The following is a 22,397-nucleotide window of genomic DNA, read 5'->3' as shown; positions in this document are numbered from 1 at the left end:
ATCTTCACTGGAAATGATGGGATACACTTAGAGCTGTATCTGCTTTGTGAATAGTCCACATTGAGTATGGTCAAACATCAGCAAACATGTTTTATGACATTTACAGATAGTCCTTCACGTACACTTACAAATGGGCCCAAAATTTCTGTTTCTAAGCAAGACAATTGAACTTTGCTCCATTTTGCGACTGTTCTAGCCAGTTGTTAAATGAACCACTGCAGTTGTTAAGTTAGTAACACACTTGTAAAGTAAATCTGGCTTCCCCGTTGGCTTTACTTATCAGAAGGTCGCAAAAAGTAATCACACAACCCCAAGACACTGCAATTGTCATAGATATGAATCAGCTGCAAAGCATCCAAATTTTGATTATGTGACCATGCGAATGTTGCAACGGTTGCAAGTGTGAAAAACGGTTTGTATGTTCTGAACTGATTTATGAAAATTTTATATAATAAATTGTTTTATAAAATTTAGCATGTTTCAATTCCATGGGAGTCGTAGATCCTGGATTTTGGATTAAGGCTGCAAGTTAGCCCATTTGGGTTTCTTGGTTCAAAAACAGCTATGTGATGCATTGTTTTGCTTAGTTAAAGGCTACAGGAGCATGTGTCCTTGATTATAGTTCTAGCGTTATCAAGAATTACGGATTGGGGGCTGGCTGAACAATTAAGAAACACTGGAGGGTGAAATCTATTTCTCATCTGGGCCAATGAATTGTTGGCATGTGTTTGCCAATTGTTTTTTGGGGTGCGTGTGTAGAATTATTAAATAAATATACATATACATACATAGACATACATACATACAAAGACCAGAGTTCCCTGTTAACCACAAGTAGATTATCTTATATATCACATGCTATTTGGTTGAATAAATGGGTAAGATTTTGAGTGTCTCAATATCTATGTGCTCATTTAGGTCAGAAATGGGAAACCTAAGGGCATATTCCATTAAGTGTACCTTCTTGGGAGTCTGCATTGAATGACTGGCAGGACTGGAGCAAATGTGAATAAGAGCCAAAAGTGAATAAGACTCCAAAGTTTTGCTTTCTGATGCTCTCCCCCCCCTAACATTTCTCATTTCATTCTCTAACTCCCACTTCTAACTTTTCCAAGCAGCAGATTGCCAGGGAAGGGACTGACAATTTGACCAAAACTCTGAATGGTTCGCTTGCATGAAGCTTTTGAAATCAGACCCCGAGCCACATATAGCACTAAGTCCATTGAGAAAACTTCCAATCTTGATAGGATAGTTTGTGTGGATCTATTCAGAAATCCTAGAGTGGCTGGAGTGCAATGAAGTTGCAAATGGCAGTGTTGAATTCCTGGGATTGATCTGCATGAACCCAGTGCCCTGCATCAGGAATATGCTGGATTTCAGCATCAGGAAATAACTGTTCGACCTCAGGGCAGCTATTGGAACTGCAGCAAAGTTGACACAGAAACGGAAAGGAAATGGGAACAATTTCCGGTCACAATTCAAAGTGTTGGTTATGAACTATAAAGCCTTTTATGGCATTGGAGCAGAATACATCCGGATCCGCCTTCTGCCGCACGAATCCCAGTGACCGGTTGGATCCCACAGAGTTGGTCTTCTTCGGGTCTCGTCAACTAAACAAGGTCGTCTGGCAGGACCCAGGGGAAGAGCCTTCTCTGTGGTGGCCCCGACCCTCTGAAACCAGCTCTCCCCGGAGATCAGAATTGCCCCCACCCTCCTTGCCTTTCGTAAGCTCCTTAAAACCCACCTCTGTCGTCAGGCTTGGGGGAACTGAACTACCTTTTTCCCCCTAGGCCTATACAATTTATGCATGGTATGTTTGTGTTTTAAATAAGAGTTTTTAAATTATTTTAAACATTAGATTTTTTATATGCTGTTTATTACTGTTGTTACCACCCGAGTCTACGGAGAGGGGCGGCATACAAATCAAATCAATCAATCAATCAATCAATCAATCAATAAATTACAGTAAGAACTTTGTAGAGTATATAAATCTTTGCATAATACCAGTATATCCAAAACAGAGTACTGTAATACACTCTTGGTCTTCTCCCAGGAATATTCCCTCTCCCTCCCACCACCACCACATTGAGGCAGCATATCAGGATTGTAGACTTAATTATTTCAGTAGTAGTGTGATATATCAAGAGAGGAGCTTATGGGTAAATGGCTGCTCGTTTTCTGGTACTGTATCCTGATAATTTCTCTACTTCTACCCAGTGTCTTCAGAGGTAAAGGTATCTCCTCTGTACTGTACTCCAAAGTAGTTCACAAGCACAAGGGGTTGGCTATAATTTCTCTACATATATAATAACTAACAGGTCTGGCTTCTGATTGATCTTTATATTCAAACCATTTTCTGATTACCTGCAAGAAAACAACAAAGCTCAGGAGTACCAAGGAACCTTTAAACTATTCTCTTACAATTTACAATACCATAACCAGACTTCTTCAAGCATTTACAGACAGCAGTGAACAGTTAGTTTCATTTCAGCAGTTCAGAGTGGGCAAGAGAGCAGAGTGGACTGGAGCAACACACAACCTTAAGCTAAAGTTTCAATTTTGATTCTCTGCACAGACTCATAAATGTTTAGCTCTCATTGGCTGACTTATTTGCTATGTGTATTTATTGGCTGACCTTGTTACCACTGGCTCTCCCAGTCAGGAATACTCTAACATGATGCGCAATCTGAAACTGTCTTCCACAAGCTGAACTCAGTGCAGAATTTGGCTGTTACTCAGTTTTAAGCCTCCTACACAGTTATTTCTGTTTCAGTTTATGAATATTTTAACCTACATGTGAAATTGATGATCATTAATACCTGCTTGGTATAATTTGTTAACCGTACACTTGACTCTAACCCTACAAAAGCCCTTACATTTTTGCAACTGTAAAAATTGATGCTGTTTGGAAGAGAAAGCGCTGGTCAGACCAAATATTGGATTTCTCTTATATTCATTTACTTTCCATTTTGCTAACAGTTTTATTTCTTAAAGCATTCTTAATATATAGCAATTTTACACAACTGCCTCCTTTGCACAATACTGATATTTTTAATTGATCCTATTTCACTAAATATTTTTAAATTGCATTTCACACTTCTCCATAGTTTCTCTAAAATAACGTACAATTTTGAGTAGTTAATATTACTCCAAAATATTTAACTTTCTTTTCAATTGTAAAAGCCATATCCAGCCTTTATTTTTTTTGATCTTGTATACTCATTTTTTTAAAACCAATACCTTGGTTTTCTGTTTGTTCAGTTTAAAAACCAGCTACATAACTAAAAGTTTTTAACTTTTTTATTAATTGTTCTTTACAAGGGGAGGAACCATTACAAATGGAAAACAAATACTAATCACACGGTATAAGATTTAGACACAAATCACATTAAATTCCAAAAACAGGTTTAATTTAATTTAACTTAACTTGACTTCTTTCCCTCCCAACCCCAATGGGACTCAGGTTGATGGAAATTTACAAAGAATAGAATAGAATAGAATAGAATGAGGAATAAGGTGGGAATACATGTTTCTTCCATATACTGTATCTGAAAATTATCGGCTGATGGGCCCAGTAGTTTCTCCTTCACCTGAGAAACAGAGAAGAAAAAGAATGAGCTGCACCTATTTATTTATTTAAACAATTTGCAACGTAAGGCTTATAACTGAGTGGCCAACAAAACATTAAAACTATACAATAATGCCCCCAAAGTATATCAAAAATCCACACCTCCATTCAAACAACACCAGAGGGATATTGCCAAATGCATATGGCAAGGGGAATTAGATATAAACTACTACAAGGTGTCAAGGAAAGGGGATTGGTGTTTGAAACTGTATTTCAATGCTTGTTGTTTGGTTTGGCTAAAAGAGTGGGTGAAGCCCAGAACTAAGAGGCTCTGTTCACTTCCAGAAATTTGTCAAATGCATCATTTGGGGAGTATGGGAGCTCACATGTGGTTTGTGATTTCCTATTACTGATATTTTAAAAAGGATTATTTTTCTCCATATTACACGGATGGAAAGGGGCTGAATCAGGGATTTCCTGATTTGTCACAAAGGGGCTTCTGATTTACTCAAAAACTCCAAGAAAAATTGGCTGACTCCGCTGTCCCTCTTCTACTCCCCCAAATATCCCAAAATCTGATATTATAGCTGCAAAAAGAAACACTTGCCTGGCTTCAATGTCCCGGGAAGAGGTAGAACTTTTTGGTCAAAGTAGTTCTGTCCTTTGAGGGCATTTGACATGGATTGCTTGCAAAATAATTCATCACCTGGAATATGGAAGGTACAGAAACAAAAGCTGGTGAGTGAGTGTCCAAGAAAATCAAGTAGCCCCATCTAAAAATTATTAATATTTTATCAGCTTATACACGCTCAGTTTACTAATTAGGCATTGTAGAACAGGGGTGTCAAACTCAAGGCTCATGGGCTGCATCCAGCCCACAGGATGCTTAGATCTTGCCTGTGGCTCCACTCAGGAAACAATGAAGGACTTGCCCACGGTGCCTCTGCCAGCAAAAACAGCTCAGGAGGGCTATGTGCGGCCTTCCTGGGCTCCATTTTCAGCTGTGACGGCCTCCTGCAGCCCCTGCCAATGAAAACGAAGCTTGTGGAGGCCGCGCACAGCCTGCTGGGCTCCGTTTTTGGCCATGACAGAAAAAACAAATGTCAGGGAGGCTGGTTATGCCCCTCCCCACCAAACACCCTGATGTGGCCTTCAATGAAATAGGGTTTGACACCACTATTGTAGAAGAATCAGATAGAGTAAGCAAAGCTAGAAAGGATCAATTGACAACTTTTAAAACGAATGATTTTATCTTAACGCATAGCATATTGTAGTTATTAGTTGGTAGGTGTTGAACATGGAATCTTCATCTGCATAACCACCTTTCTTCTGCCCACATTTCATCCCACTACATTTACTCACACAGGGTCAATAAAGCTAGTCACTTCTGTTCTATTCTTTCATTCCGCTCTACTCCACTCCACACTAGATATAAATATAATGTGTAGGGAAAAAGACTTTGTTAAGTTTTCACAATTCTGTTACCTTATTCCACTAGCAAAAAAAGATATTTCCAGAATAATAATAATAATAATAATAATAATAATAATACAGTGGTACCTCGAGATACGAGTTTAATTCGTTCCGGACCTGGGCTCTTAAGTCGAGCAGCTCTTATCTCGAACGACTTTTCCCCATAGGAATTAATGTAAATAATTTTAATTGGTTCCAGCCCTCAAAAAACTCACAAAGTTAGTCTAAATTATGCAGAAAGACATGTTTTTAATGAAGAAATGTACATGTACATATAAATGAATAATGAAGTTTCTTTCACTTAACTTGTAAACTTTCTTAAACTTTTAAATTTACATATGTTCAACTTCTCTGCCACCCAATCCTGTAGGACAGAGGTCCCCAACCCTTTTTGCACCAGGGACCGGCTTTAAGCGATCAAGAGAGGAATGGGTGAATGAATGGACGGAGGGTGGGAAGGAAGGAAGGAAAGAGGGAAGGGACAGGAACAGAGGAAGGAAGCAAGGAAACTTATGAAAGGGGAGAGTAAGAGAGGAATGAGTGAAGGGAGGGAGGGAGGGAAGAAGGTGGGAAGGAGAAAGAAAAGAAGAAATAGAGGAAGGGAAGGTAAAAGAGAGAAAGAAAAAGAGCAAGAAAGAAAGCAAGAAAGAAAGCAAGAAAGAAAGGGGGAAGGGACAGGAACAGAGGAAGGAAGCAAGGAAACTTATGAAAGGGGAGAGTAAGAGAGGAATGAGTGAAGGGAGGGAGGGAGGGAAGAAGGTGGGAAGGAGAAAGAAAAGAAGAAATAGAGGAAGGGAAGGTAAAAGAGAGAAAGAAAAAGAGCAAGAAAGAAAGCTGCAAGCACCCCCCCGAGCCCCCCAGGCCGGCTGCAACCTTTTAAAACACGCGCGCCGCTTCGCAGCTGTCTCCTGAAGCCGAACGCGGAAGTTAGCGTTTGGCTTCAGGAGACAGCTCCTTGGCGCTTGTATCTCGAATTTGGGCTTGTAAGTAGAACAAAAATATCTCTCCCCTCCCAGCTCTTATCTCGAGTTGCTCTTAAGTAGAGCAGCTCTTATGTCGGGGTTCCACTGTAATAATAATAATTTATTGGATTTGTATGCCGCCCCTCTCCGCAAACTCGGGGCGGCTAACAACAATAATAAACACAACATGTACAATCCAATAATAAAAACAACTAAAAACCCCTATTATAAAACCAAACATACACACAAACATACCATGCATAACTTGTAATGGCCTAGGGGGAAGAGCTATCTCAACTCCCCCATGCCTGGCGGTATAAATGAGTCTTGAGTAGGTTATGAAAGACAGGGAAGGTGGGGACAGTTCTATCTCTGGGGGGAGTTGGTTCCAGAGGGCCGGGGCGGCAACAGAGAAGGCTCTTCCTCTGGGGCTCGCCAAACGACATTGTTTAGTCGACGGGACCCGGAGAAGGCCAACTCTGTGGGACCTTATCGGTTGCTGGGATTCGTGCGGTAGCAGGCGGTTCCGGAGGTAATCTGGTCCATTGCCATGTAGGGCTTTAAAGGTCATGACCAACACTTTGAATTGTGACCAGAAACTGATCGGCAGCCAATGCAAGCCACGGAGTGTTGAAGAAACGTGGGCGAATCTTGTAAGCCCCATGATGGCTCTCACAGCTGCGTTCTGCACGATCTGAGGTTTCCGAACACTTTTCAGAGGTAGCCCCATGTAGAGAGCGTTGCAGTAATCGAACCTCGAGGTGATGAGGGCATGAGTGACTGTGAGCAATGACTCCCTGTCCAAATAGGGCTGCAACTGGTGCACCAGGCAAACCTGGGCAAACGCCCTCCTCGCCACAGCCAAAAGATGATTGTTCCAATGTCAGCTGTGGATCGAGGAGGACGCCCAAGTTGTGAACCCTCTCTGAGGGGGTCAGTAGTTCCCCCCCGGGTAATGGACGGACAGATGGAATTGTCCTTGGGAGGCAAGACCCACAGCCACTCCGTCTTGTCTGGGTTGAGTTTGAGTTTGTTGACACCCATCCAGGCCCCAACAGCCTCCAGGCACCGGCACATCCCTTCCACTGCTTCGTTGACTGGACATGGGGTGGAGATGTATAACTGGGTATCATCGGCGTATTGAATCCAAATGGATTCTTGTTTCTTGAGCTTGCTAACCTCATGAGGCTTGACAGTGAGGAAACCAGAAGGTAAGTGTCCTGAATCCAGGATTTGCCATTGGCCCTGGACTACTTCTACAAAGAGTTGGGGACAGGGGACCACCTGAGCCTTTGGGGTAAGTTTGGAGTAGAGGGGATTCAATGAAGGCCCAGGAGAGGTAGAGGGGGTGGAAGCCCCTATGTTGGCAGCATTACGAGCCTTGAATAAGAGGGAGCAGAAAAGAGCTGGGTGAAAAAGACCTGTCGTGACAGGGGCTTCAGGAGGTATCCCCTCATCGTCTGAAAGGTTTAGGTCTGGGCTTCCCTCCACTTCCGGTTGGGTGCCCCTGAATTCCTCCCCATAGGCCTGCTGAGGCAGGGACTGCTAACTCCGGGCTTGTACCTGGGCACCTAAGGCAGTCTTTGGATCAATCTGGGGAGGGGGAGGGATGGGGATGGCATTCTGACACGCCTTGATTCACAGCAGCAGATATCATTGCTTGTATGCTGTTAAGAGTGCTGCATATACGAAACAGCTGGAAAGGCCTGAGAAGGGCCTGGAAGGCTGGATGGGACCTAAATAATCATAGGTCTGAACATGAGAGATGGGGACGAAGCAGGGGGGGGGGAGGGCACCCCAGATATCAGTACAGTGATACCTCGTCTTACAAACCCCTCGTCATACAAACTTTTCGAGATACAAATCTGGGGTTTAAGATTTTTTTGCCTCTTCTTTCAAACTATTTTCACCTTATAAACCCAAGCTGCTGCCACTGGGATGCCCCGCCTCTGGACTTCTGTTGCGAGTGAAGCGCCCGGTTTTGTGCTGCTGGGATTCTCCTGAGGCTCCCCTCCACAAGAAACACCACTTCTGGACTTCCGTGTTTTTGTGATGCTGCAGGGGAATCCCAGCAGCGCAAAAATGGGCACTTTGTTGGCAACGGAAGTCCGGAGGTGGGGTTTCCCAGAGAGGGGAACCTCAGCGAAATCGCAGGGGAAGAGCCTTCTCTGCTGGGATTCCCCTAAGGCTCCCCTCCATGGGAAACACCATCTCCTCAGCAAAATCGCAGCATCACAAAAACACGGAAGTCCGGAGGTGGGGTTTCAAGGACTTCTGTGTTTTTACGATGCTGCAATTTCGCTGAGGCTCCCCTCTCTGGGAAACCCCACCTCCGGACTTCCGTTGCCAACGAAGTGCCCGGCTTTGCGCTACTGGGATTCCCCTGCAACATCACAAAAACATGGAAGTCTGGAGGGGAGCCTCAGGGGAATCCCAGCAGCGCAAAAACAGGCGCTTCGGCTGGCAAAAGGGGTGTTTTGGGCTTGCAAGCATTAATCGCTTTTCCATTGATTCCTACGGGAAACATTGTTTCGTCTTACAAACTTTTCACCTTACAAACCTCATCCCGGAACCAATTAAGTTCGTAAGACGAGGTATCATCGTATCTGCCAAAACCACATTAGATGATTGTAAAAGCATATTATTGGCCTGGTCAGGTGCCGGGGGGGGGGGGAAGCACCCTCAGCGTGGGCCGTTTGAGAGCGAGAGGCCTTGTCACATATTTTTGTTAAGGACTTGTGACGTCTTGACTCGTCTTTCTTAGAGACCTTGGTTGCTTTAGGCCTGGCATCACAAGTTTTCATTGCTGTCTTCCTGGAGTGGGCATAAGAAACGCCCAGGGAGCTTGATTCTATGACTACAGACTCCCCCCCCCCTCATTTTTCTGGACACAAGGGGGGTCTCCCCTGGATCTCTGTCAGAAATAGGGGACAATGCCATAAGGGCGAGGACCCCTGGGACCTAGTCAAAATAGTGGCACTTAAAATCACTTAAAGTGGCCACTGCTAAATTTAGCCATTAACGCAGAGTGAAAAAGGGCGGGAAGTCTGCGCAGTTTTATTACTAACAGAGTTACACCAGACAAAAATGTTGGGCGAGAGCCCTCCTGGGTGAACAAGTAGCCCGGGAGAAGCTGCGCTGGAGAAAGGCTTGCAATTTAATTTAAAGCAAGCCAGTGTGCGATCGCTTTTTTCCGCACCTAAAATCACGGCACCAAACAGCTGAGAGGCCGAGGCCTCTAATTGCCTTCGGGCGCCTTTGAAGAAGTGAGGGGGAGGCGAGAGCGGCTCAACCGCTGTGAGTCCCCTCACAGTAATTAAGAAAAGCCCTTCATGGCACCGGACCAGATTATCTCAGGGACCACCTTTTGCTGCACGAATCCCAGCGACCAGTTAGGTCCCACAGAGTGGGTCTTCTCCGGGTCCCGTCAACTAAACAATGTCGCTTGGTGGGACCCAGGGGAAGAGCCTTCTCTGTGGCGGCCCCGGCCCTCTGGAACCAACTCTCCCCAGAGATTAGAATTGCCTCCACCCTCCTTGCCTTTTGTAAGCTTCTTAAAACCCACCTCTGCCGCCAGGCATGGGGGAACTGAGATACTCTTTTCCCCTAAGCCTTTACAATTTTATGCATGGTATGTCTGTATGTATGTTTGGTTTTATAATAAGGGTTTTTAACTGTTTTAATGTTGGATTGTTATATGCTGTTTTTATTACTGTTAGCCGCCCCGAGTCTACGGAGAGGGGTGGCATACAAATCCAACAAATTAAATAAATAAGTAAGTAAGTAAGTAAGTAAGTAAGTAAGTAAGTAAGTAAGTAAGTAAATAAATAAATAAATAAATAATAAATAAAAGGCTGTGGCAACGGAATGCAAAGCAATCCCCTCTCGGCTGTGTCCTGATTGCCACCTGGCCGCAGAACCCGATTTAAGCAAGATCGGCTGGCTGGCTCGGAGCGAAATCTGTATGCCGTCCCTACCCCCCACTCCGCTTCTCCCCAATAGCCTTTCCTGAAGCTGCCTGGTAACCGAGGGAAACAAAGGATAATAATTTTTTTAAAGGGAACTGAAAGGAAAATTCACAGATTATAGAAGGAAGGAGGAGGAAAGGATGGTCTGGAGAAGGTAGGTAGGAATGGAGAAGAATCTGCCAGAGAATTGACCACCCGTCCTAACTGTAGCGACCGACAGAGAAGCTATATGGCCAGGTTTACTATTGTAATCCAAAGAGTGTAAATAGATAAAAAAAGGGATGCAAAAGTTTGAAGGACAGTTTAGAACTACAGAGTTAAGGTACCCTGGATCATATTCTCAAAGGGTTGTTTTAAAAATTTGTACAAGCTAGCGATAACCTTGATGTCTGACTATTTCTAGAGCTATTTATTTATTAGAAGTAGAATACAGTGGATAATTTTGATCAGTTCTAATTATAAAATTGATGACATGATAGCAGCTCTTTGTTAGCTTTCCTCCAATTCGTTATCTTGCTGGCTAGAATTATGGGAGTTGAAACCCCAGATATTTGAAGGTGGGGAATGAAGGGAGTTGATACCAAAAAAAGAGAAAAGGCTTTTGTTCCAAAAGGTTTTGCCCACCAACCAATTTTTTTTCATTTTATGCTCACCATAATTACAAAAAGGAAATCTTCAAACACAATCTACATGATAATCTGTGCAATATTCTTGCAACTGGATTGCTAAATGATAGAAGTTTGTGGAATCTGTCTGTTAGTTTTTGAACATGAGATTTAATTCCTAATGGCAGTAAAAAAGAAACAGCAGTTTAAAAAATACATGATTTAGGGCCACTAATAGCAATAGCAGTTAGACTTACAGTATATACTACTTCATAGCGCTTTATACACCTTGCTAAGCGGTTTACAGAATCACCATATTGTCCCCAACAATCAGAGTCCTCATTTTACTGATCTCTGAAGGATTGAAAGCTGAGTGAATCTTGAGCCGGTGAGGATTGAACTACTGGCAGGGGGCAGACTTAGCCGGCAATACTGCATTCTAATCACCGCATCATCACAGCTGCTAATGCCATTCCAGAGTGGGTCTTTAACAAAAGAACTTCATTCCAAATGTGAGAGCCTTGTTGAGCAGACCTACCTTCCGGAAGACCTCTTCCAAATTGCAATTCCAGGCATGTTTCTTGATAGCATCTACTAGCTGGGTGATGAAGAGTGATCCAGTATCAGGGTGTCTCCAGGATACATGATCTAAACAGAGAACAATGATTAAGCAATAATGATTCTTCATGATGCGACACTTCATTATCTACCTACCAAACTTTAAACCTATGCCAGTGATGGTGAGCCTATGCCAGGCGTATCACAGGTGGCATGCGGAGACATATCTGCCGGCACGCAAGCCATTGTCCTAGCTTAGCTCCAGCGCATAAATTTTTGACTAATTTTTGGCTCACGCAGAAGCTCTGGGAGGGTCTTCTTGGCTTCTGTAGGACCAGGGGGGGTGTTGGTTGACGGGCGGCATTCCCACTCTTCTCAGGCTCTAGGGAAGCCTCTGGAGCCTGGGGAGGGTGAAAAACAGGCCTACTGGGCCCACTGGAAGTCCAGAAACAGGCCATTACCAGCCTCCAGAGGGCCTCTGGGGGAGCAGGGGGAGCCCTTTTTGCCTTCCCCAGACATTGAATTATGGGTGTGGGCACTTTGAACCCCTACTTAGTATAAGAACATAAGAAGAGCCATGCTGAATCAGGCCAAAGCCCATCGAGTCCAACATTCTGTGTCACACAGTGGCCCACCAATTCTAAATGGGGTTCTTGAGCAGAAAGAGAAGGCAAAACCCTCCCTTTCCCTTGACCCCCAACAAGTGGTACTCAAGGGAATCCTGCCTGCCTCAATCAACAGAGGCGGCACATGGACATCCGTTTCAATAACCGTCTATATGCTTGGCATCCATGAATCTGTCTAATCCTGCCTTGAAGCTATCAAGGCTGACAGCTGTCACAACCTCTTCTGGAAGTGAATTCCATAAACCAACGACTCTCTAGGTGAAGAAATATTTCCCTTGATTTGTCCGCACTTTCTTACCTATGAGCTTTAGGGAGTGTCCCCTTGTCCTAGTATTGTGGGATAGAGAAAATAATTTTTCTCCATCCACCTTTTCTATCCCATGCATGATTTTATACACTTCGATCAAGTCACCCCTTAAACGCCGTCTTTCAAGGCTGAAGAGACCAAGGCGTTGTAACCTGGTTTCATAAGGGAGGTGCTCCATAGTAATTTTGTTTTAACAGCTTCTTACCAGGGGTGGTGGAATGTAGGCAGATGAAATCAGTCTCCACATTTATTGTCCGAATGGCATCAGTTTGCAAGGGCATGGTGATGCGTGAATCAAACTGGAGACAGGAGGCAGCAGATATAGCCGAGTCCTCCACGTTTTCCACCATATACCCTCGTTGCTCTGGAGAAACAAAATAGAGGAATCATCAATCATTATCAAAAGCCTCTGACAGAACAGAGGTTACTCACACAAGGCTTTATGATCATCATAAAAGTACAGCATAGCTTTTGGTTCCTGACAGGTTTTCATGAGGCAAACTTAAGCCAAGGCTTAAGATAAAGTTCAAAATTAGTTTTCCCCAACTACTGTATTGCCACATGGAAAGTCATTATTCCAACACACCTGAAGATCACACAGATCTTGTGGATATAAATACAATCAGCAGTTGTTGCTCGTTATGAAGTCGTGTCTGATCCATTGCGACCCAATGGACAACGTTCCTCCTGGCTTACCAGTCCATTTAAGCTCATGCTGACTGCTTCAGTGACTCCATCCAGCCACCTCATTCTCTGTCGTCCCTTTCTTCTTTTACCCACAATCTTTCCCTGCATTAGGCTCTTCTCCAGTGAGTCCTTCTTTCTAATTAGGTGTCAAAGTATTTGAGTTTCATTTTCAGGATCTAGCTGTCTAAAGAGCAGTCAGGGTTGATCTCCTCTAGGACTGATTGGTTTGATCACCTTGCAGTCCAAGGAACTTGCAGGAGTCTTCTTCTCCAGCAGCATAGTTCACGGTCTCAATTGCTTGGCATTTAGCTTTTCTTATGATCCAACTTTTACAGCCATACATTGCAACTGGGAGAACCATAGCCTTGACTACACACACTTTTGTTGGCAGGATGATATCTTTGCCTTTTAGTATGCTGTCTAAATTTGCCATAGCTTTCCTCCCCAGGAACAAGCATCTTTTAATTTCTTGGCTGCAGTCCCCAACTGCGGTGATCTTGGAGGCCAGGAAAATAAAATCTGTCACTATCTAGAAACATAGAAACATAGACGTCTGACGGCAGAAAAAGACCTCATGGTCCATCTAACCTGCCCTTATACTATTTCCTGTATTTTATCTTAGGATGGATATATGTTTATCCCAGGCATGTTTAAATTCAGTTACCGTGGATTTACCAACCACGTCTGCTGGAAGTTTGTTCCAAGGATCTACTACTCTTTCAGTGAAATAATATTTCCTCATGTTGCTTTTGATCTTTCCCCCAACTAACTTCAGATTGTGTCCCCTTGTTCTTGTGTTCACTTTCCTATTAAAAACGTTTCCCTCCTGAACCTTATTTAACCCTTTAACATATTTAAATGTTTCGATCATGTCCCCCCTTTTCCTTCTGTCCTCCAGACTATACAGATTGAGTTCATGAAGTCTTTCCTGATACGTTTTATGCTTAAGACCTTCCACCATTCTTGTAGCCCGTCTTTGGACCCGTTCAATTTTGTCAATATCTTTTTGTAGGTGAGGTCTCCAGAACTGAACACAGTATTCCAAATGTGGTCTCACCAGCGCTCTATATAAGGGGATCACAATCTCCCTCTTCCTGCTTGTTATACCTCTAGCTATGCAGCCAAGCATCCTACTTGCTTTTCCTACTGCCCGACCACACTGCTCACCCATTTTGAGACTGTCAGAAATCACTACCTCAATTTCTTTCCCATCTATTTGCCAGGAATCGAGGGGGGCCCAGATGTCATGATGTTTTCTTAATGTTGAAGTTCAAGCCAACTTTTGCAGTCCCCTTCTTCACCCACATCAATAGGCTCTTTAGCTCCTCTTCACTTTCTGCTATTTGAGTGGTATCATCTGCATATCTGATGTTGATATTGCTCCCAGAAATCTTAATTCCAACTTTTGATTCATCTAGCCCCGCCTTACTCATTATGTGCTCTTGCATATAAATTAAATAGGCAAAGCAACAGTATACAGCCTTGCCAGACTTTCCCCCCAATTTTGAACTGTGTCCAGTTCTCACTGTTGCTTTTGAACCCACATATAGGTTTTTCACGAGAGAAATAAGATGGTCTGGTACGCCCATCTTTTAAAGAACATGCCATAATTTGTGATCCACACAATCAAAGGCTTTAGCATAGTCAATGAAGCAGAAGGAGATATTTTTCTGGAACTCCCTAGCTTTCTCCCATGATCCAATATATGTTGGCAATTTGATCTCTAGTTCCTCTGTCTCTTTGAAATCCTGCCTGTACTTTTGATAGTTCTTGATCCACATACTGATAGAGCATAGCTTGTAGGATTTTAAGCATAACTTTATTAGCATGTGAAATGAGTGCAATGGAGCAATAGTTTGAACATTCTTTAGCATTGCCTTTCTTCGGAATTGGAATATAAACTGACCTTCTCCAAGCCTGTGGCCACTGTTGAGTTTTCCAAATTTGCTGGCAAATTGAGTATAGCACTTTTACTGCATCGTCTTTTAAGATTTTGAATAGCTCAGCTGGAATATTGTCACCTCCGCTAGCATTGTTGTTGCTCAGATTTCCTAAGGTCCATTTGACTTCACATTCTAGGATGTCTGGCTCTAAATCATTGACCCCCTCATCTTAGTTACAATCAGCAATAAATATGTACAAATCAGTTTTCCAAAAGCAGATGTTGGTCTAGAGCAGAAGTGGAGAACTATGGCCCCTTTATGACTTGTGGATTTCAACTCCCAGAATTCCTTGAGGCAGCATCAGTGACTCAGGAATTCTGGGAGCTGAAGTCCACAAGTCATAAAAGGGGCCATAGTTTCCCATCCCTGATCTAGAGGTTGCTTGGTCTATTTGAGACTATGTGCAAGAGACTATATGCTCTTGCCAAACACTCATCTGCCCTCTCCCCTCTCAGATCTCAACTTCAGCAACCTACCACCGCGACATGCTTGAATAATGACCACCTTCGGCTTTCCTCTCAAAGCTGGGCAATTTATGTTGTTGAAGATGGAGAAGACAGTCTTGATGGGGAAGATGTCAGAGTCTTTCTCATTTGAATAGACTCCACAAAGGTTGTCCTGATAGCCATGAGACATCAGTACCACAAACATCCCATCTGAAGTCTGGTGCTCTTCCCGAGCTGCAAAATTCTTCAAGCAAGTGGTTATACCCTGAAAGCAATGAAAAAGGAAGAGGGGTCAGAAGTGGAAATGGAGTTTCTAACTAACTCTGCACTCATTATTAGAATTGAGAATAATGGGGATAGCCTTCTTGCAGTTGTACTATGTTTAAATTATTATTCAAGCTTAGCAAACATTCAGTGCAGAAATAATTACTATCTTTTTCTCTCCAGATTTGAATGGGAGGGATGTGCAGCAAATCTCCATATCTGAGATTTCTGAACACTGTCACAAATCTCCAATATGGCGATGGGTCCTATCCTCACAGCTGAATGGAACGCTGACTTCATCACGCTCTCCAGAAAGGGAAAAAAAATCACATGTGGCTAGTATAGTATTCTCACTGGAAAGTTAGTCTCCTCAACTGGTTTTTGGAGAAACAATCATGGGAGATGAAATAGAAGCAATATGCTGGCAGCTGAAATTAAAAAATGGTAGTCCAGGAGCAGAGTTCAATTACCAATTCTGGCACATTTTTTCTTATATTAAATTAGGTATAAACAACTTGGTAACTGTTGTGGTTAGCTCTGGCCCAGCTCCTGCCCCAAGGACTGTGGATGTGGGGGATGAAGGCTCCTCTGACCAAGAAGACATGAGTGACAGGGAGGAGGAGAGTATGGCAGACAGCTCAGAAGGAGATCAATTATCTAGCTCCTCCTTGAATTCAGAACAAGAGTTAATGATACAGCCATGCATGCGGAGAGCGATGCATAGGCAACAACAACTGAGAGATTATTATAAAAGAAAATGAGGCCACCTGTGGTTGGGTGGGGCTGTGGCAATTAGTGAGGCTGCTATAAATAGCATCCTGTGGGTTTGGCCATTGTGGAGGATTATCTGATCTTTGTGTTTCATGACTGCTTTACTGACTTTGACTTTTTGTGTGATTTTTCCCCGCTTTAAAACTAAACTGAGCAAAGTGTGTTTCACTTTGTGAAAGAAGGACTGAATTACCTCACAGCTGCAAGCTAAGTATCACAGCACTGATAAGGGACTTGTACAAATTACCAGTTTGTTTGGAGAGGAGTGCTCTTTGCTATACCAAAAGAGGGCTTAGGTTAAGTGAATTTTCATTATAAAGAACATTGTTTTGAATTTTCAAACGTGTCTGTGTCTGAAATTTGTACCTGTGAATTTTGGGGAGGATTCTACCAGAGAGCCCGACAGAACAGTAACCTACTGTTCTTTGGAGTTGAAGTGCCATCAATTCCAATCAGCATGGCCATGAGCCAGAACTTGTTGGGTGTATAATTTAAAACATCCACTTTTAGTACATCTGTGCTAAATATTATTGTACATGTAGCTTAAAAGATTACCACACTTTATTTAATTTTGAAGCTGCCTAGATCCAACTAACTATGGATGTCTAAAATTAATGAACACTAATGAATGAAGGAAAAAATCAAAACTTCCACACCCATTCCTTGAATGTTTAGGTTTCACTAGATTTTTTTCATTGAGTAACAAATTGAATTTTACTCTAAAAGTAACTATTTTTTACCTGTGAGCTTAAATTGGTGCGTATTTCCACATGGTAACCCAGATCTTCTAGGAGAAAACTCATATTTAGCATGTCTACGCTGGCCCCATGTCTATAATTCAAGTCACTGAATCTGGAGTTCCAGATTATCAAGGCCAGGCGAGTACGATTCTTGCGATCATTGATAGGGTAGATCTGCATGAGGAAAGAAAAGTGATTCTTATCCTGAACTATACTTATGCCAAGAATCCATCTGGTTTAGTGGGTCTCTGTTAGTACATTGTACGTAACCTACTTGGGTGTTGCCATACAGTAAATAACAATGTTAGTCTGTGAAATATAAAGACTGTACCTTTAAGGAAATATTAATGGTTGGCCATGAGAGGGTGCCAACACCGTTCCCTTTGGGGGAGTTACTTTGTTAGAGATATAGTGGTACCTCTACTTAAGAATGCCTGTACTTAAGAACTTTTTTAGATAAGAACCGGGTGTTCAAGATTTTTTTGCCTCTACTTAAGAATCATTTTCTACTTAAAAAACTGAGCCTGGAAAAATTTCCCAGGAAATTTGAGAGCAGCATGAAGGCCCGGCCAGTTTCCTGCCATTCCCCCTTTAATTCCGGCCATCTGGGCTGCCAGAGGAGCCTTTTGGTGGCGCTTAAGTAGGCATTGGCAGTCCAGAGCGAACGAAGCATTTTCCTTTCTCTGGGCGCTTGGAAAGAGAATAAACCTTTGCCAGCACTCAGAGAAAAGTATTGTAGTCACATTATATTTAAAGCACCCTTAATTTCATGTTGTCAGGGCATGGGGTGAGGTATCATCAGTACGCTGATGATACCCAACTTTACATCTCCACCCCATGTCCAGTCAACGAAGCAGTGGAAGTGATGTGCCGGTGTCTGGAGGCTGTTGGGCCTGGATGGGTGTCAACAGACTCAAACTCAACCCAGATAAGACGGAGTGGCTGTGGGTTTTGCCTCCCAAGGACAATACCATCTGTCCGTCCATCACCCTGGGGGGGGAATTATTGACCCCCTCGGAGAGGGTCTGCAACTTCCGCGTCCTCCTCGATCCACAGCTCACATTAGAGAACCATCTTTCAGCTGTGGCGAGGGGGACGTTTGTCCAGGTTCGCCTGGTGCATCAGTTACGGCCCTATCTGGACCGGGACTCACTGCTCAGTCACTCATGCCCTCATCACCTCGAGGTTCGACTACTGTAATGCTCTCTACATGGGGCTACCTTTGAAAAGTGTTCGGAAACTTCAGATCGTGCAGAATGCAGCTGCGAGAGCAGTCATGGGCTTACCTAGGTATGCCCATGTTTCACCAACACTCCGCAGTCTGCATTGGTTGCCAATCAATTTCCAGTCACAATTCAAAGTGTTGGTTATGACCTTTAAAGCCCTTCATGGCACTGGACCAGAATATCTCCGAGACCGCCTTCTGTTGCACGAATCCCAGCGACCGCTTAGGTCCCACAGAGTGGGCCTTCTCCGGGTCCCGTCAACTAAACAATGTCGGTTGGCGGGCCCCAGGGGAAGAGCCTTCTCTGTGGCGGCCCCGACTCTCTGGAACCAACTCCCCCCAGAGATTAGAACTGCCCCTACTCTCCTTGCCTTTCGTAAGCTCCTTAAAACCCACCTTTGTCGTCAGGCATGGGGGAACTGAGACATCTCCCCCGGGCATATACAATTTATGCATGGTATGTTTGTATGTATGTTTGCTTAGTAAATGGGTTTTTAAAAATATTTTAAATTATAATTTAGATTTGTCATGAATTGTTGTATTCTGTTGTGAGCCGCCCCGAGTCTGCGAAGAGGGGCGGCATACAAATCTAAATAATAAATAATAAATAAATAAATAAATATTTATGTTAGATATGAAAAAACAGAGGACTCCCAGCATTATTATTGTTTTGCTTTAGAAACAAATCAAGATAATATTTCTAAAGCCTGAATGAGGAGAATTTAAGATATGTTAAAAATTCTGCTACGAAGATGAATCTTTAGTTCACATCTGTGGCTTACCTATACAGTGGTGGCTGCATGCAATAAAGTGAAATATTAAATCTCAAGTCTTGAATAGATCTAACTAGGTCTGCCAACTCACCTCAGTGCCTTCATTATTCATTATTTGATGAAATACATTCTGAGGACAAAGTTTGACCCGTGTTTAGATTTCAGGCACTGGACATCTTGGCCAATTGGAGCTTGGAAGAAAGGTGAACAGCAGATTCAGCTTTTTTAGCACAGTAAATTATTAAATATCACATGAGCCAGAGTCAGATCTTTAAATTACAGTCCTTAGCAGCCCATCAGAAGGGCATTGGGAATTGTAGCACATCACAGGGACACTGGTTTTCTTGTCAGCTCCAATAGGAACAAAAATCAGCAATTAGCAAGTCTGGGCCGAGAGAAAGAATATGTCTTCTAGCTTATTAACTCCACTGCCATAGCAGATCTAAAACATTCAGAAAATTAAGCAACCTTAAAGAGAGAATGGCAGAGAATAGATTTGAAGAGCTTGTCCTTTCTTCCACATTGCTGGTCTCCTGGAAAGCCTACAAGATACAAATTAAAAACCTAGTGGGTAAATTACAGTGGGTACGGAAAGTATTAAGACCCCTTTAAATTTTTCACTCTTTATTGCATTGCAACCATTTGGTAAAAGCAAAAAAAGTTCATTTTATTTCTCATTAGTGTACACTCAGCGCCCTATCTTGACAGGAACCCCCCCCCCCCCCCCCAGAAATGTAGATAAATCTGCAAATTTATTTTTTAAAAAACCCTTGAAATATCACATGGTCATAAGTATTCATACACTCATATTTAACTCACACGCTGTCCGTCTCCTTCTGATCCTCCTTGAGATGGTTCTACTCCTTCATTGGAGTCCAGTTACGTTTAATTAAACTGATTGGACTTGATTAGGAAAGGCACATACCTGTCTGTATAAGACCTCACAGCTAACAGTGCATGTCAGAGAAAATGGCAATCATGAGGTCAAAGGAGATCAGACACAAAATTGTGGCAAGGCACAGATCTGGCCAAGGTTACAAAAAAAATTCTGCAGACTGGGCTGAAGGCTCACTTACCCTTTTGGGGTGGGTGGGTGGTATAATTTTTTTATTGTTTTTCCACACCTTACAGAGATGCAAATTCACATACCTTCAAATTAAAATACAATATAATATCAATTGCCAAATTCGTAATCAAAGTTTCCTAATTATTTTTCTGTTTTATTTTGGTATACATCATTCATCTTGTGCTACCTCCTTTTCTAATTTTATCATCCGGATTTCAAAAATTATTCTCTGCTTTCATTCGAGTTCAAAATGCTATTTATCTATCAAAATTTCTCTTGGCTGTTTGCTTTTTTCTACTAAAACTATGCTGTCATGGTTCAGTCCATTTCTTATATTCTTACTTATCTCATTCCTGCTTTTAAAACCTTCATTTTATCATACCTGCCATTTACAAAGAAAGTTCCAATTTTACATCTCTTCATACAACAAGAAAGAAAAACCATTGATTTAATTATAACAATAGCAATACTCAGAGGAGAAAAGGTTATTATTAATAATTTAAATTATATTTTCTTCTTTCTATATTTAAACATTATATCATTCCTTTCATTTTACAAATATATCATTTCTAATTGAACAAATTATAATTATTGTGTAACATATTTTCTATTTATTTTTCACAAAAAGTATCTTCCACTATCAATCCCAATACAACAGTAATTTCCCCTAATCTATATACTTTTCACTGTCGTTCTCAGTGTAATCATCTTCCCTAATCTATAAATTCCACTGCCAAACCCAGTGTAATCGTCTTCCCTAATCTATATATCACTGTCATTCCCAGTGTAATAATCTTCCCTAATCTATTTGATTTCACTGCAATTTGCAGTGTGATAATCTTCCCTAATAGAAACATAGAAACATAGAAGTCTGATGGCAGAAAAAGACCTCCTGGTCCATCTAGTCTGCCCTTATACTATTTTCTGTATTTTATCTTAGGATAGATATATGTTTATTCCAGGCATGTTTAAATTCAGTTACTGTGGTTTTATCTACCACGTCTGCTCGAAGTTTGTTCCAAGGATCTACTACTCTTTCAGTAAAATAATATTTTCTCATGTTGCTTTTGATCTTTCCCCCAACTAACTTCAGATTGTGTCCCCTTGTACTTGTGTTCACTTTCCTATTAAAAACACTTCCCTCCTGGACCTTATTTAACCCTTTAATATATTTAAATGTTTCGATCATGTCCCCCCTTTTCCTTCTGTCCTCCAGACTATACAGATTGAGTTCATTAAGTCTTTCCTGATACGTTTTATGCTTAAGACCTTCCACCATTCTTGTAGCCCGTCTTTGGACCCGTTCAATTTTGACAATATCTTTTTGTAGGTGAGGTCTCCAGAACTGAACACAGTATTCCAAATGTGGTCTCACCAGCATTCTATATAGCGGGATCATAATCTCCCTCTTCCTGCTTGTTATACCTCTAGCTATGCAGCCAAGCATCCTACTTGCTTTCCCTACCGCCTGACTGCACTGTTCACCCATTTTGAGACTGTCAGAAATCATTACCCCTAAATCCTTTTCTTTTGAAGTATTTGCTAACACAGAACTGCCAATACAATACTCAGATTGAGGATTCCTTTTCCCCAAGTGCATTATTTTACATTTGGAAACATTAAACTGCAGTTTCCATTGCTTTGACCATTTATCTAGTAAAGCTAAATCATTTACCATATTACAGACCCCTCCAGGAATATCAACCCTATTGCACACTTTAGAGTCATCGGCTCTATATTTTCCCTAATCTATGTATCTTCCCTATTCTATATGTCGAACCCAGTGTAATAATCTTCCCTGATCTATTTAATATAACTGTCATTCCCAAAATAGAACTCTTCCATACTCTATCTATCTTCCTCTATCATGCCCAATATAAACATAATTAATACATACCGCTATTTGTTTTTCCCATATTAATCCTTCTTTAATAATTATAACTTTATTATATCCCTTTTCCCTTTCCTCCTGTTTTTGCTTACCATTATAAATCACATAGTAGTCTTATAATCCAAATAATCAATATGAATATTAAAAATATTAATCATCCATAATACAGTGATACCTTGTCTTACAAACTTAATTGGTTCTGGGACAAGGTTCTTAAGGTGAAAAGTTTGTAAGACGAAACAATACTTCCCATAGGAATCAATGGAAAAGCGATTAATGCGTGCAAGCCCAAAATTCACCCCTTTTGCCAGCCGAAGCACCCGTTTTTACACTGCTGGGATTCCCCTGAGGCTCCCCTCCATGAGAAACCCCACCTCTGGATTTCTGTGTTTTTGTGATGCTGCAATTTCACTGAGGCTCCCCTCGCTGGGAAACCCCACCTCTGGACTTCCGTTGCCAGTGAAGCGCCTGTTTTTGCACTGCTGGGATTCCCCTGCAACATCGCAAAAACACAGAAGTCTGGA

General features: G+C 42.2%; 1 protein-coding gene across 4 annotated transcripts in view; it reads right to left on the bottom strand.

Moving 5' to 3' along the window:
* Positions 1-3,282: 3,282 nt before the first annotated feature.
* Positions 3,283-22,397, bottom strand: part of LOC139157862 (caspase-1-like) — a 41,518-nt gene continuing 22,403 nt past the window's right edge. For 3 of the 4 annotated variants that reach the window (XM_070735053.1, XM_070735056.1, XM_070735055.1), the window contains 7 exons: positions 19,008-19,107; positions 16,919-17,092; positions 15,174-15,408; positions 12,273-12,431; positions 11,115-11,224; positions 4,176-4,274; positions 3,283-3,590 (listed from right to left, as the gene is read on the bottom strand). In XM_070735053.1, the coding sequence (XP_070591154.1) occupies positions 4,182-4,274; positions 11,115-11,224; positions 12,273-12,431; positions 15,174-15,408; positions 16,919-17,092; positions 19,008-19,028 (792 nt within the window). In that variant the 5' untranslated portion in view covers positions 19,029-19,107 and the 3' untranslated portion in view covers positions 3,283-3,590; positions 4,176-4,181. The other variant, XM_070735057.1, reaches the window with a different exon arrangement.

This window comes from Erythrolamprus reginae, chromosome 1 (assembly GCF_031021105.1).
Source record: "Erythrolamprus reginae isolate rEryReg1 chromosome 1, rEryReg1.hap1, whole genome shotgun sequence".
NCBI classification, from domain to species: domain Eukaryota; kingdom Metazoa; phylum Chordata; class Lepidosauria; order Squamata; family Dipsadidae; genus Erythrolamprus; species Erythrolamprus reginae.
The sequence above is the reverse complement of the archived record's forward strand: the minus strand, read 5'-3'. Positions and strand labels throughout refer to the sequence as shown.